Here is a 14,027-nt window from a genome sequence, read left to right as displayed (position 1 = left end):
TACTCTTCTGTTATGCCCTAGAGATCCTAGCCTAGTTATTTGCAAAGGTCCATAGTCTGATACCCTTCCCCTACTGGGTAACAGCCCATTTTATGAATTTTCACATGAAGTAAGTTGAGCTCTTTATAAAATAAGAAACTTTCAAAAAGTGGAATCTGACTCATATATGGCAATATGAAAAGAATGTAGTGAGTCAACAAAACTCGGGATTCTTGATTCATCTTAACTGAAGAAATATTTAGAAGTTTCTTAGCTGAGGCCATCAACAAAATCTCATCCTCATGAAAAGCTGAAATTTCAATCACTGGACATTCCTGTGAGATAAAAGCAGAGTAGCAAAAAGCCTAGACCTGTTTAGCATGGTTAGATTCTATAGTACCCTGAAAACAGGTAAAGATTGACTCCCACTATAGCTGAATAAAATTTTGGGAAGCTGACTAGAAAAATTTATATCATCAAATCAATACGTAAACTATACTTCCATTACTGTTCCCAAGCTTATTGTTCTTAAGATCCACATGATGGCCAGATCATAAGTATTCTCCATGAGAGGATATTCAGATTTTCTAACAGCCAGGATTAAAAATCCTCTCTTAATCAACATTATCTCAGATCAGTATATGTACTACATGACTACAACAAAATTATTTTGACTTACATGTAGTGCCTTGATCTGTCAAAGGTATGCTCATTCCAGAATCATACTGGGCATAAACATTCACATCGTAAGTAGTACTGGGAGACAGATTATGCAAGGTGTAGGAAGTCACTTCTCCCACAAAAACCTCCATGGGCTCATTTGAACCTTGAATTGAAAGGAAGCATTAAGGAATTACAAAGAGAGAGAGATTCATCATTAGGTGAGCTATAAAACTCTCTGCTGTCTTTTACATGCCATTAAGGGTTAATCTCATTTTTCCTAAAACAAAACATACTGCTTTCTTGAATTTCAGCATATTAGACTGTTGCAAACAGAACATACACATAGCTTTACAGGCTATTGTGCAATATTTGTGTTTAACTTCCAGAAAGGTTATGTCTATTGTTTCACTGTCACATAAAACAAAGGTTCTGAAGGACATTAGTACCTAAGTACCTGTCCAATACTCAGCTTACATACACCAGTTCATATCCTCAGGTGAACAAAAAGTATTAAAGAGAGGAAAACCAAGTCTAGTCCAGGACCTCATCTAGTCACCATATTAAATTTTAACTATACCAGTCAATGTCTGTCATTGAATGCATGAAACACTGTTTGATAATTTGTGCTTCTTATAAAATACTGATAATAAGACTTAAGTTTCCATCAAAATCAGTAAACAAAGGTAATAAATAAATCCTTTAACACAAACATTTAATGATACATATGACTTGTATTCTGATATCCCTTTAGCCACTCACTGTTCTGAAAGTGGAATACTCAGAATGAACAGGTTTTCTTACCCACAGGTTTGTATACAATTTTATAGCCAAGAACAGGGGATGGTGAAGGATCCCAGGAAACTCTGAAGCGTGTATACCATTCATCAGTTATATACATATTTTGAGGAGGAAGCAGGCCAACTAAAAAGAAATAAAAACATTCTAATTAGACTAGTGACTGTTTTTCAATGTCTAGAAATTTACATTGTAATTCTGTTGTGTAATAATCATGTCAAAGACATAAATAACATAATGAAACCTTAATAATGATGGAGTGCTTAAGGAGTATGTGTCTTAAATTTACAAAATATACAATATTAAAACTAATTACCAGTTCTGCCATTTCCGGTCAGTTGTCCACCATCTCCATCTTCGTACACAGCCACAACAGTAATTTTATATGGTGTATCTGATTGCAGTGGTTGTAGTATCACATTATTTCTTATCCCAGGAACTGTTGTCTAGAACACAAAAGAAAGAGACATAAACAAACTCACAAGTCTTGTAATTGCTCAATAATGACAAGTGTCAAAACAAATTTTTGACACTTGGTGCACTTTTTTTATGTCCACTGTAGATAAAGTCATCAGGATATCTTAAGGGTTATAGTCTATAAACAACTATTAGTATTTGATATTTTAAATTATAAAACACTGTGATCAGCACAAAAAGATAAATCAAATTGACTTTTTAGTCCCTACCCTCACATCAGGCTATGCTGCTGCAGTTCCTCACCAAGATTTCAGTACTGTTCCCTCATAGAAAGGAAAAAGTCATGATGATGTGTTTTGGAGGCAGAAAAAGGGAGGAAAAAGCTCCTGAAATGGGGATGGAAGTCAAAGTCATTCATGCTACTCATCAGTTTCATTTCTACCCTTTCATTATCCTCATCTTAGAATATCATTTTCTTGGCAGAGACGAGTTAGTTTGAGAAAGAAGCTCTAAATATTTTCATTATAAACACATGCGTATTTGTGCATCCCTCAGTCTCCTCAACTTCCTGGTGCAGCCATGCACTATTGTGCCCTTCTAAAGAAAAGGTAGATGTAATCCAAGAAGTGGTTCTGCTCCATAAAATGGTCATAAAACACAGAAAGTAATGTGAGGTGTCTATCTCAAAAGCATGACCCAATCAACATTTTACATTATTACTTGATAAAAAATTTCAGTTGAAACTTGCTGTTCTTTAAAAATGCCCAATATTTTCTGCAAAGAAGATATGTGTGTTGAAAAATATGTGTGTCCTGATTAACAGGTCCAGTAGCGAATTTTCAAAGCAGTGAATTTTCAGCATGCCCTATGCAATAATATATAAGCAGTAACGGAATTTAAATAGCACTCTCTATATGTTACATTTTGGCTGGTGGCAGTCAGCAGGAATTGTGCCATTGACCTACACAGGATCTGAGTTTGGCTTTGCTATAAACACTCAGAGAATTTTATAAACTGCAGATTAACTTGTGCTATCATTAAGCTGCAGGAAATTAAACACAAACATTTACAATTCATACTGATCCTTACAAAAGCAAGTGAGATGCTGAAGTTACCATTGCTTTCTTATTAAACTCTGCCAACTCTCCTCAATTTATAAAATGCAGACCTATGTTTATTCTGTATCTTAGCACACTGACTTCATAATGAATAAAGTATGAAGTAATAGGTGGCTACTCACTGTAGCAAAATGTTTGAACTAAATGTTAGGAAGCAGATTCTGCTCACAATCTTCTGATCAATGTGTGAATCATGTATTTAACATTGTTTTGCACACAAATTGGCTCATTAAATCATGTATGGTCTGCAATCTCATAAAAAAAAAAAGAAGTAGAAAAAGAAAACAAAAAAGCCTCTGTTTCATACAAACCATGGCTTCTCAGCATTGACAATGACAAAAGAACCCACAAAGCACGCAAAGTGTATACATGTAGAGCAGGTGTCTTTGTTTTTCTGTAGCCTAAAGAATAAACTGAGAACATCTTGGTGCTTACTAAGGAATTACAGAACTTACATATTCATCAATAGGGTCTCCCACAGTGGGTGAATATATGATTCTGTATTGCTGGACTGGCCCATCAGCATGGTCCCATTGTACAGAAAGGCTGTTTGTGGTCTCATCAAACACTCTCACGTTCCTCGGACCACTGCGAGGCACTAAGGAAAGAAAATACAGAAGGTTTTACAGAGCACGATTCTTCCAGTTCAGCATCACTCTCACTAATTCAAATGCTGCCCAGAAGCCAAAGCTGAGGGCCCTCCCTGAAACCCTGAATAAACATATAGAGGTAGATTCAGTCAATGATAATATAATAGGGCCTGAAGGTCTTAAATAGAAATAGGGCTTTAATGGGAAGAACTCAGCGAGGAAGGCAGAGAACATCAGAGGGACCTGCAAAGTGAGCATCTACATACACTCTGCTTCTCAGACTCTTGCAGACAAGCATAACTATAGCCTGTCACATCTGCAAGTTTTAGATGAATATGGGGATTTAATAGAGAAAACATAGAAGCAGCAAGGGAGATGACCTGTTACTGCCATAGACAGCTTCTTTACACATTATTTTTAGAATGAACTTTAAAGAAGCCAAGTGTAAGACAACTGAGATCCCACAAGCTAAGTTGTAACAAGGAGGTTTTGGTGTTTAGGCATCTGCAGCAAAAACAAACAGCTGGTGAGGCTGACATACACAATTATGTAAGACAGAGCACAAAGCACATTTTTTTCTGTTGACAGCTAATTCTACCCATCTTAATGTGCTATTTCTTTTTTCCAAAATACAATCTGCTATTTGTCTGTAATCACATTTTAAAGAACAGCGTTTAAACTCTCAAACATTCAAATTAGGATTATTTCACAAGTGAAAAATACATTGGTGATTATGCATGTACTACAACTGCCAGACAACATAGCAAAAGCTCCCTTCCATGGAGGCCTATAATGGCTTCAGCCATAACTCAGATGCATTGATCTCAGAGTTGCACTGAATGGCTTATACTATTTGTGATTAAAACCAATTTTAAAAAATCTTCACATACAAGTTTTGACACATTTTTCACAAAGCAGGGACTAACTGCCTCTTACATGTTCTGCCCTGTGCTTGGCTTGGATTTCCTTCTCCATCTGCATACAGAGCTATAACATTTATTGAGTAAGCAGTGTCAGGAGTCAAGCGCTCCAGCATCACATCACGAGTGTTGCCTGGTACCACAATCTAAAACAGAAACAAAAGGCAGTTATATAAAAAAGCTTTGGTTTATACTATGTCTAGTTAGAATAAACAATTTCAATGAAATATAGAAAAATTGGAAACATAACCATGTTGCACATTTTCTAAGAAAAATAATACAAGTCTAAAATAACCAAATAATATTGATAAAAATTCAAGAGCAGATGCAAAAAAAAAATGATAAATTCATAAGGAGCTCTCATTCTGCAAATAGACTTGTTATTTTTTACATTTTACATGAAAACCATTCAGAAAAAAAGAAGAAACATTCAGGAACAGAAACCAAAAAAGTAAATTGTCATGGTTTACTGACATAAAGGACATTTTCTAACAGGTACTAATACACAGGTTCCCACTCATAAACTAAATTACTTACAGATTCTGATGGCCTTGGGCCAGACAGTGGAGAGTAATTAATTCTATATTGCTGTACTGGACCTGGAGCAGGTTCCCATCGGACATTCATGCTGTTTGGTGTGGGATTGTAAACTTGAATGTTTCTTGGTGTTCCTCTCTCCACTAGATCAAGGATAATTTAAATTAAGTTTTACAAAGTTGCTTACATAAGGTCTAGTCCTACTTGAATTTGCAACAGTGAACAAAGCAAGCTGAAAAGCACATCAGCCCATGATAAACACATTTCTTTTGCTACCCCAAAATCTACAGTTCTAAGAACCTTGGTGATTAGACTTTAGAAACATCCCTCTGTCAGGCAGCAAAGTACATATGTTTATACTGCAAATTGAAGGTATGATCATTACAATTTTTTACCCTATCATTGATCAGACAGATAGGAAAAATAGCCACAAACTACACGTCTTAGCTTATGCTGACATTAGGAGCTCAGACTCCCTGGAAAATTTTAAATACATGATATGGACATTTAGCATAGATTAACACTAATATTTGCTATTTGTTCACCAGTATTGCTAGTGGCACAATAATTAAAACTTTACTGTTGTGTGGAAGTAAACAGTAAGTTTGCTGCACAACATAAGAGCTGAGCTTGCCTGAGATAAGTGGACTGGAAGCTTCTACCCGAATAAGCAAAGAAAACAGTTACAAGGGTGCAACCATAACCAAGCAAGTAAACAGAGATTCTTTCACTTATGATTCAGCTTTGGGGAAAACAAACTTCCACATCTGATGTAAAATCAAATTCTAATTATCCGAGCCACTCATACAAAAAATCTTATCATTTCCTTGAAAAGGACTATTTTACTTACAAGTTCTTCCAGTGTCAGAGACACGTCCACCATCCCCCTCTGGGAAAACTGGAACCACAGTTATAGTGTAAGGTGTGTTGGGTTCAAGAGTCCTCAGGATGACATAGTTTGTGTTTCCTGGTACTGTGGTCTACAAATTTATAAAGAAAGATAGAGGCATAACATTTGTGTACAAGTGGAAAAAGCTTAAGCTTTTTCATATCTCACTTACTCCTCCACCAAATCTGATTTCCAGACTGGATGTGATAAAAACTTTACAAAAGGCGAACCCTGAAGCAACAGGGTTCATGGTGTCTTCTGGAATTGCCTTTCAAGAAGGGTTTGTCTTGGACATAACAAAAATGGTTGTTAAGTCCTATGCTCTCCTATACAACACCTTACATCTGTCTACACTTTTGGGTCCAGATACTGTTCTACTAATAAAAGTAGCAGAACAGCAGTGATCTCTTTAATGACTACTATTCAGAACCTCAGAGGCACTAAAAGTCACTTTATAAATAATAATTTTAAAAAAATATTACATAACACTACAACATGCTAATCACAATAAGTAATAGGCAGCTCATGTTAGAAAGTAAAACTCCACAGCGTTTAACAATTTAACAATACTTATCAGTAGCTCTCTAGTTGCTATTGAAACAGTGGCAATTCATGCATTCCTCATTTCACAGGCTCATCAAATTGCACAGATGTGGAAAAAGAAACACAAGCGGGAAAGAACAGTATTTTCCCAGCCTACAATAAGGGTTCCCATTTTCAAGATTGTTTTAGCTCTTTAGCAATTAAGTAGTTTTTGGAGATTAGAATAAGACACCTGTGTGGATTTTTCTGTTTTCACAAATATCACCCCAGCTGACCGCCTACAGTCACATGACTTCTTAGCAGTAAAAATCAGTAGAAATGAGTTCTGATAACTTTATAGCCTTTTGTACACTCTGAAGTCAGCTTTACATTCACATGCACTGCCCTAAGAATAACTAAACAAAAAAAATGTACATGGTATTAAATCCCTGTGCTAAGAACTAATCGCTGAAGGTCTGCTATTAAAATCAAACATCTGTAATACATATGGAAGTAACTGACTTTCATGGAGGTGCTCTGCATTTTCTCCAGGGTAGTTACAAACAAAAAAAAGCCAGTGCAAAGGCAAACAAGATCCACTTCACTCAGCAGTATTTCTTACATTAGCACCATGAGCTGCAATTTGCCTAAGACAGTTAGTGAGATCCACACAAAGCATTTACCATTTCTTCTGCACCTCCAGCTGTAGGTCCATAAAATACTTTATACTGGCGAGGACTTCCTTCTGCATGATCCCATCGCACATTCAGAGTACTGGTGGTTGGATCATAAACTAGCAAGTTCTTCACAGTAGTGAGAGGTTCTAAAACAGATCAATGAGCTGTCAGAAATGTAGAACCACATTCTCTCACCTGTGCTGTCAGATCATGCTTATGCAATAATATATCATTAGGAAATCTAAAACCCAGGTTTAATAGTTCATGTTAAATGGTACTTTTCTTCATTAATAACAACACATCAGTCCTGTCCAACAGCATAAGGAACACTAAATATAACAAGAAAGATTCCTTTCTGGACACTATTTCAGAATTATACAATAAGTTCATTAGTATTGTTTTCTTAATTCCTCACCAAATACTTGCTATGTCTGACTTTCCGTTGTAGACTCAGGAGTAAACAAATTAATTAATAAATTTATAGTTAAATAATTAACTAATTAAAATAGTGGATTGGTTTTTATGCCTGAAGTGCCTCTGGTAGCAAATCACTTAGCGCTTTCTACAGCACGATCAAAACAATGCTGTCAACCAACGCAAGATGGTAGAGTCTCAAAGTGCATACTGTAAAGGTCAGCCTCTGAACTGACGGTGCTAACAAGAAAATAGTAAACTTCCCAGCACACATATGAGAGTCACATGCCCTCAGATGCTTTAAGGTGTTTACTAAAATGTGCCATAAAACAGTTAAACAGATCAAAATGAGGAAGAAGTTCCATAGTACCATTAGGGTTTATCTCAGCCTTAAAAGCTGGGCATCCAGTCTAAGGTAGTGGTCCAGGGTTTCTCTACAACCAGCAGACGGACAGACCTTCTTACATTAGATACTTTAAACCCATCAAAGGACAAATGAAAATTACAGATGGGATGAATTTCAACACAGGAAATTTTTCTCAGCTAATTTCAAAAGCAATACATCAATATTGTTTTACATCTACTAAGAAGACCTCAAGTTACTTACTGGTTCTGCCTCGTCCTGTCATTCGTCCCCCCTCACCATCTGCATACATTGATGACACAGTAATAGCATATGGTGTGTCAGGCTGCAGCTTCTGTATCACCACACTGTTCTGCCGCCCTCCAACCACAGTCTGCAGTAAAACACAAGAAAAAGATTAAAATCCCTTTTATGCTGCCCCTTTTATGCTTACTGTTGTAGTGAAGAATGTAAGCATTGGATGCAGAGTGAAAAACACTGTATCACATATCACTATATCACAGTGACTGACACTGACAGTAGACAGATTGAACAATAATAATATTTGTACATATTCATATACATATTCATATACACTTGCATATAACCACAATTATATATGAACTGTCAGTTCTGTGCCAGCACAAAGCTGTTTTTATGCATTGCCTCTATCATATTGAAATAGTCTTTTATTCATTTTGACAGACTTTGAATTGGACTCTTTATGCTTCACTCTCAGAATGCAAGCATAGAATAAATTACAACACTCTGTAGATCTCTAATGTACATTTGATACAGTATCAACAATGTCCCTCCACGGTTTCAAAAACTTTACAGCATGATACTTCAGTTTCTAAAACTTCTTTGTTAAGAGTCCAAAATCATTATACATATTTCACTTCAATTTTTCTTTTACATATAATCCTGTGATCATAATCTCCACCAAGTATAATATTTACAGTGCACTGAGAATAATACTTTGATCTTCAGCATTTGTGAATCATTACCTTTTTGGTTTTTAATTGCGTGAAATTTCACTTGATCAAGAGCATCCTTTGTTAAGACTATCTGCACATTTTCAAAGCCTATTCAGCTAATAAGCTTCTCATAACACTTAAAAGCTTCTGATGATGAAGAAAGGATAATGAGCATTTATACAATGTTATAGAAGTATATTATTTTAATTTACACGGATTTTTTTTACTTGTACTCAACTCTGCAAATTTTAGTTCAAATCATAAGTGCTTTTAGCATCCCATCATTGGCTGCCTCCATATTTTAGTATCTATTTGCCTTTAAAACCTGAGCCTAAATTATTGTGATGGTCTCTGGAGTTTGGTGTGAAGTTTTTGCAGATCTGTCTTCAAATCACCTGTGCTCTTTCTTGGTGCTGAGGCCATTAAATATCAGACAGAGCAATAAAAAAAACTTACAGAAATTCTATTTTAAATATTTCAGTGGGCACACTGCTACTGCATACCCAGCAACTGCAGTTTAATCAAATATGCACAAAAAAAGCAGGCAAGGAATTACTATCATATGACTGAGAATTACTTGCAAACAAACATTAAAATGTCAAGAATAAAGCATAGGTGTTCTGTGTGCTCTCCTTAAAAAGAGGTGTCTTCTCCAACTGTCACTGCTGAACTCTGTCCAGTTGTGAATAATTAAGTCTATTAAGTTTTTAATTTGCACAAATTTCAACAGAATGCTTGTAATTCTTTTTTCTCTCCAGTACCAGCAATTAATTACAGGTATTAATTAACCTTATTGCTGTTCCTTATTCATCTAGCAATTCCTCACTAAAATTGCATTCAACTGTTCAATTACCTCAACTCAAATGTGTGTTGTTCAGAAGAGAGTAAAAATGGGGGCATAAGTATCCAACTGATTCTAAAGTAAGCATTCCTAGATATGCTTCTGAATATGTGTGATCTTCGAATACAGGAACAAGCTAAATGAGTATGGCTCTCATCTGAGACTGTTCCTCTGAGTCATTTGGCAGTAACCACAACAGCCTCCCACTGCAGACTAGGCATTTTTAAGTAGCACACATTTCTGATAAACAGGCTGACTGAATTCCCAGGCTGCATTGCGTAGGCCGCCAGTAGTCAGCTCTTGCTGACAGTGCAGGGAAAGCTGGCTGATCATAGGGTGCTGGCTATCCCTATCATTACAGCTGCTCAATCATATTAAAAGACACTCAAATACCTTAAACACTTCCCTAGCATATGTTTTGCAGAGATTGGCTTTTGCAACTGCCACTTCTGGACAGTTATTCTGTCCCTAGCATGGTAAGAGACAGCCTCAACTGTCCACAATATGTTCCATAGCAAAGTCCCTCTGACAGCACATAAACCACACTACGAAAACGATGCAAAACTAGACTGTGGAAGTTAGTCACAGTAATTCATATTACTGATTGCTGTGATAAGTATATATCTGTGACTTGTAGTCTCATATGCTGATTAACTTGTTCCACAACACATTTTAACTTTATTCTTGTTATATCTATAGACTATGTGTTTTTCAAGAAAACAGGCAGTATCCAAAGTTATTTTTGCTCCATAACGAGCATTCTATCTTGGATTTGAAAGGGGAGGAAGAAAAAGGTGGAATATATACTTCTTCACTATAAATAAAAAACTTCGCCTAAAAGGTCATCTGTTGTGATGACCTGTGATGGAAACCACACACTGTTGTGCTTTGGAAATAAATTATCCTACTGGATTACTTTTCAGACCTATCATTTAAAGTTGAATAACTATAGCACTTCAAAATTAGTTACCGACTGTTCAGGGCCATCCCCACTGATAGGCTGGTAAATGATCCTGTATCTCTGCACTCGGCCACTGGCAGGATCCCACTTCACAGTCAAACTGTGTGAAGTTGCATTGTACACCTGAAGGTTTCGTGGGCCACTCTTTGGGGCTGAGAAATGTGATGAAGAAAAGAATAAATACAGAATTCAAGCAAAAAGCAGGGACAAACACTTCATTCATACTTTTAGGGCTGCAAGAATGCCTGACCAAGAGCAGAATGTATTAAGTACAAGACAACATAAACTGTAATGTTTGTAAAATAGTAAATGTGGTAATCTAGTGCTTATTTTTCTTCCAAATACACAATAATATTTATTAAATGATCTCATCTTTTTAATGTCAAAGTTCCTCACAGTTTAGAAAAAGGTAGTTATGAGTTTTCTTTAATAATACTGTACCTGGAAATTCAGATTCTTACCTTGCGTGGTGATAGGCACCAAGGGTACTAGAAAAAAATAGAAATAGTTTTAGGAATTCTTGGATGTGTATCCCTTCTGGTTTAATAACTATGAATAACAACATGCAGAAACCCTTTATTTACTTACATGTTCGTTCACTGCCAATGAGGTCATCGCTTTCTGATTCATCAGGATAGATGGCAGTAACTGAGACATCATATAATGTATCTGGGTTCAAATTTTCAAAGACCAAACTATTCTCATCCCCATTTAAGATAGTCTTGTGGAGAAATTAAAAAAAAAAAAAAGTTTTAAAAAAATAAAACCAAAACAAACAAACCAAAACAGAGTGGGATGTAACAGAGTAACATTTTACACATTAACAGTGCTACAAGTGGCTGTTACTATGTGTTCTACACCTTCTCACTGAATTTCCATTGACCACAACAAGAGGGCTTGGAAGTTATAGGCCATTTATTAATTACATTTCTGATTTTTAAAATATACCCTTTGAGAGACTGCCCTCAAAATCTTATGGTGACTGTCTATTCTTACCTCCTGTTTTTCTGATCTTCCATAGGGTCCCCAAGTTATTCTATATAGGGAGACATCTGGAGCTCCATGATCCCAAGTTCCTCTGAAACTATTCGTGGTTACATCTGTGATTCTGAGATTGACTGGTGCTGGCACAGGTTCTATTATGAGAAAAGGAAAAGTATTCCACCAAATGTAACTATGAAATAAATACAGTTAAACCAAGGAATTACTCAGACAAAGAATTTAGGAGATTATGTAGCAGATTCCTCTCTCACTACTTCTAATGACTGCAATAAAATGCTGTACATAATCCAGCCCACTTACCCTAACCAAATTGTCCTTCATAAGGTCACATCACTAGGTCATCACTTGATAAAACAGACATAGTTCTACTGACCTCAGTAGGGATCACAAATTACACACCTACTTACAACAACTGAAGTCCTAGCTTTTACATTTTCAAGTTGAAAGAAGTGATTATGAACTCACACACACAGAGAGGTCAAGCTCCTACATGAGCTTCTTCCAGATTTTAAAATTCTTTACATAAGCCAAATAAGTCACAACTGCATTAAACCACTGATTTAGAAAGAATTCACAGAGGTTAACTGTAGGTTAAGGAGGCAAAATATTATAGCCACAGGGAAGAAATGCGTAAATAGGTAAAACCAGAGAATGAAACTAAAAATAATTTCTTTGGCAGAGCTTTCATCTTTTTCCTTACACACACATCCACACAAAACCACAGCTGTAGAAGAAAAACATAGCACAAAAGCAAGGGAAAAAAACTCTAGCTACTAAAAAATCCAGGCTACTAAATGAAAAATTCAGAAGAAAAAAGAGGCAGCATGTGCATTTTTTCCCTTTCCCTGCCCCCTCCCCCCCCCCCCCCCAAGTGAGGGGCAGTGATAAGGTAACAAACTAATTTCTATTCTAGCCCTTCTGATTAGCTGTTTTCTTAAATCATAAGCCTAGATCAGGATGAGGGCTTCCCTGATATCAGTTTTCTACTTTCGGTCTGTCACTTCTCTTGCATGGAGATCAGCTTTTACCATTTGTGCAACACCATTTCCTTGCCTCTCTTTGTTGAGATCACTCACTGGCTTAGTATTCCATGGTAGAAAAACTTTATTGGATCAGAACCAAGATCATGTCTCTATAATCCTCTAGCATATGCCCCAGCTTTTTACTTTCTTAAGTTTCTGCATAGACTTGCTAAACTTTTCCTCTGCCCTCACATTTCCTTACTAATTCTACCCCTATACTCCTCCTTCAGCCTCCAAATAGAACTAATTTTGCTTCAGTTGCTGGACTATTACCTCTGCAGATTTGAAGCTCAGTGTTTACTGCAGTAAGACACTGAACTCATTGAAGATTCCCAGGGCTTATTGTATTGCAAATAATGCTACAAATGCATGTAAAATATTTCTCAGATACATTAAATTACAGTTCCACCTAAACTCAGTAACATATTGCAAAACACACAACTTACATAGAACATAAGGCAAAAATAAACCCAAGAAGGAATATTAGGAAAACTTACGAGTAACAGCTTCTGCATTTATCGGTAGGGATTCCCCTTCATCATATACAGCAACAACTTTTACATTATACAGTGTTTGGGAGGAAAGGTCAGAGAGAGTAGTGCTGGTTTTGAGTCTGTCGATTTCAACCTAAGAATAAAAATAATGAAATATAATAAAAATAATGACTTCAGAATTTTAAGTTCTGACTCTGCATTTGATTAAATGGCAGAAATTCCTGTACTAAAAAAAAAAAAAAAAAAAAAAAAACCACAAAGAAAACAGAAAACCCAGAAAACTGTTCTGCATTTAATTTTGCCATTTAGCCCTAAATTTCCATCTGAATTGAGTGTTACCTACTAACTCCCTTGCAAAGCATATTGTCTCCAATACTGGTACTACTTGTGGATCTTTCACTGGTTCTTTCTTTTGGAAATGAGGATGCAGACTGTGTCTCTAGAAAATTCTCATTCCCTTAAAAAACACATTTAATTCTCCAAGAGCTGATTCGTGCTTAGCAGTGCAATTATGGAACACTTGCACATGACTCAAAAGATATCTCCAACAAAGCTCACACATATTCTGACAGCAGGCAAAGGGGCTGACATACAATCCTCTCCTTCCAATTGTAAGCTGTTCTTAGAGCTTGGCAACACTTAAGCAGAGAGTAGAAATGGCTGTTTATCAAAGCACAGGAAAAACCTCATCAGTTTGAGGATTTTTTCCTCTCTGGAGGAGAAGGAAGAGGGGAGTACTCAAAGAAATCTACCTCATACTTATTCAGTTTCCAGGAAATCACTGCCTTGCAACCCCATGAACTGATGTTCTTTATTCTCAACGGTGGTTTATAGTACTTCTTTTACTACTATTTAATAACCTAGCT

The 14,027-nt window shown here is 36.3% G+C and overlaps 1 protein-coding gene across 1 annotated transcript in view; it reads right to left on the bottom strand.

The window, feature by feature from the left end:
- Positions 1–14,027, bottom strand: part of COL12A1 (collagen type XII alpha 1 chain) — a 106,066-nt gene that overhangs the window by 41,055 nt on the left and 50,984 nt on the right. Inside the window, 14 exon segments of the mRNA XM_040598161.1 lie at positions 659–805; positions 1,444–1,563; positions 1,754–1,883; positions 3,428–3,570; positions 4,499–4,628; positions 5,020–5,162; positions 5,870–5,999; positions 7,114–7,253; positions 8,129–8,258; positions 10,653–10,795; positions 11,105–11,131; positions 11,232–11,364; positions 11,640–11,779; positions 13,165–13,294. Of these exon segments, the coding sequence (XP_040454095.1) occupies positions 659–805; positions 1,444–1,563; positions 1,754–1,883; positions 3,428–3,570; positions 4,499–4,628; positions 5,020–5,162; positions 5,870–5,999; positions 7,114–7,253; positions 8,129–8,258; positions 10,653–10,795; positions 11,105–11,131; positions 11,232–11,364; positions 11,640–11,779; positions 13,165–13,294 (1,786 nt within the window).

This window comes from Falco naumanni, chromosome 6 (genome assembly GCF_017639655.2).
Source record: "Falco naumanni isolate bFalNau1 chromosome 6, bFalNau1.pat, whole genome shotgun sequence".
Lineage (NCBI taxonomy): Eukaryota > Metazoa > Chordata > Aves > Falconiformes > Falconidae > Falco > Falco naumanni.
Note: the sequence above shows the minus strand (reverse complement) of the source record. Positions and strands in the feature narration are given on the sequence as shown.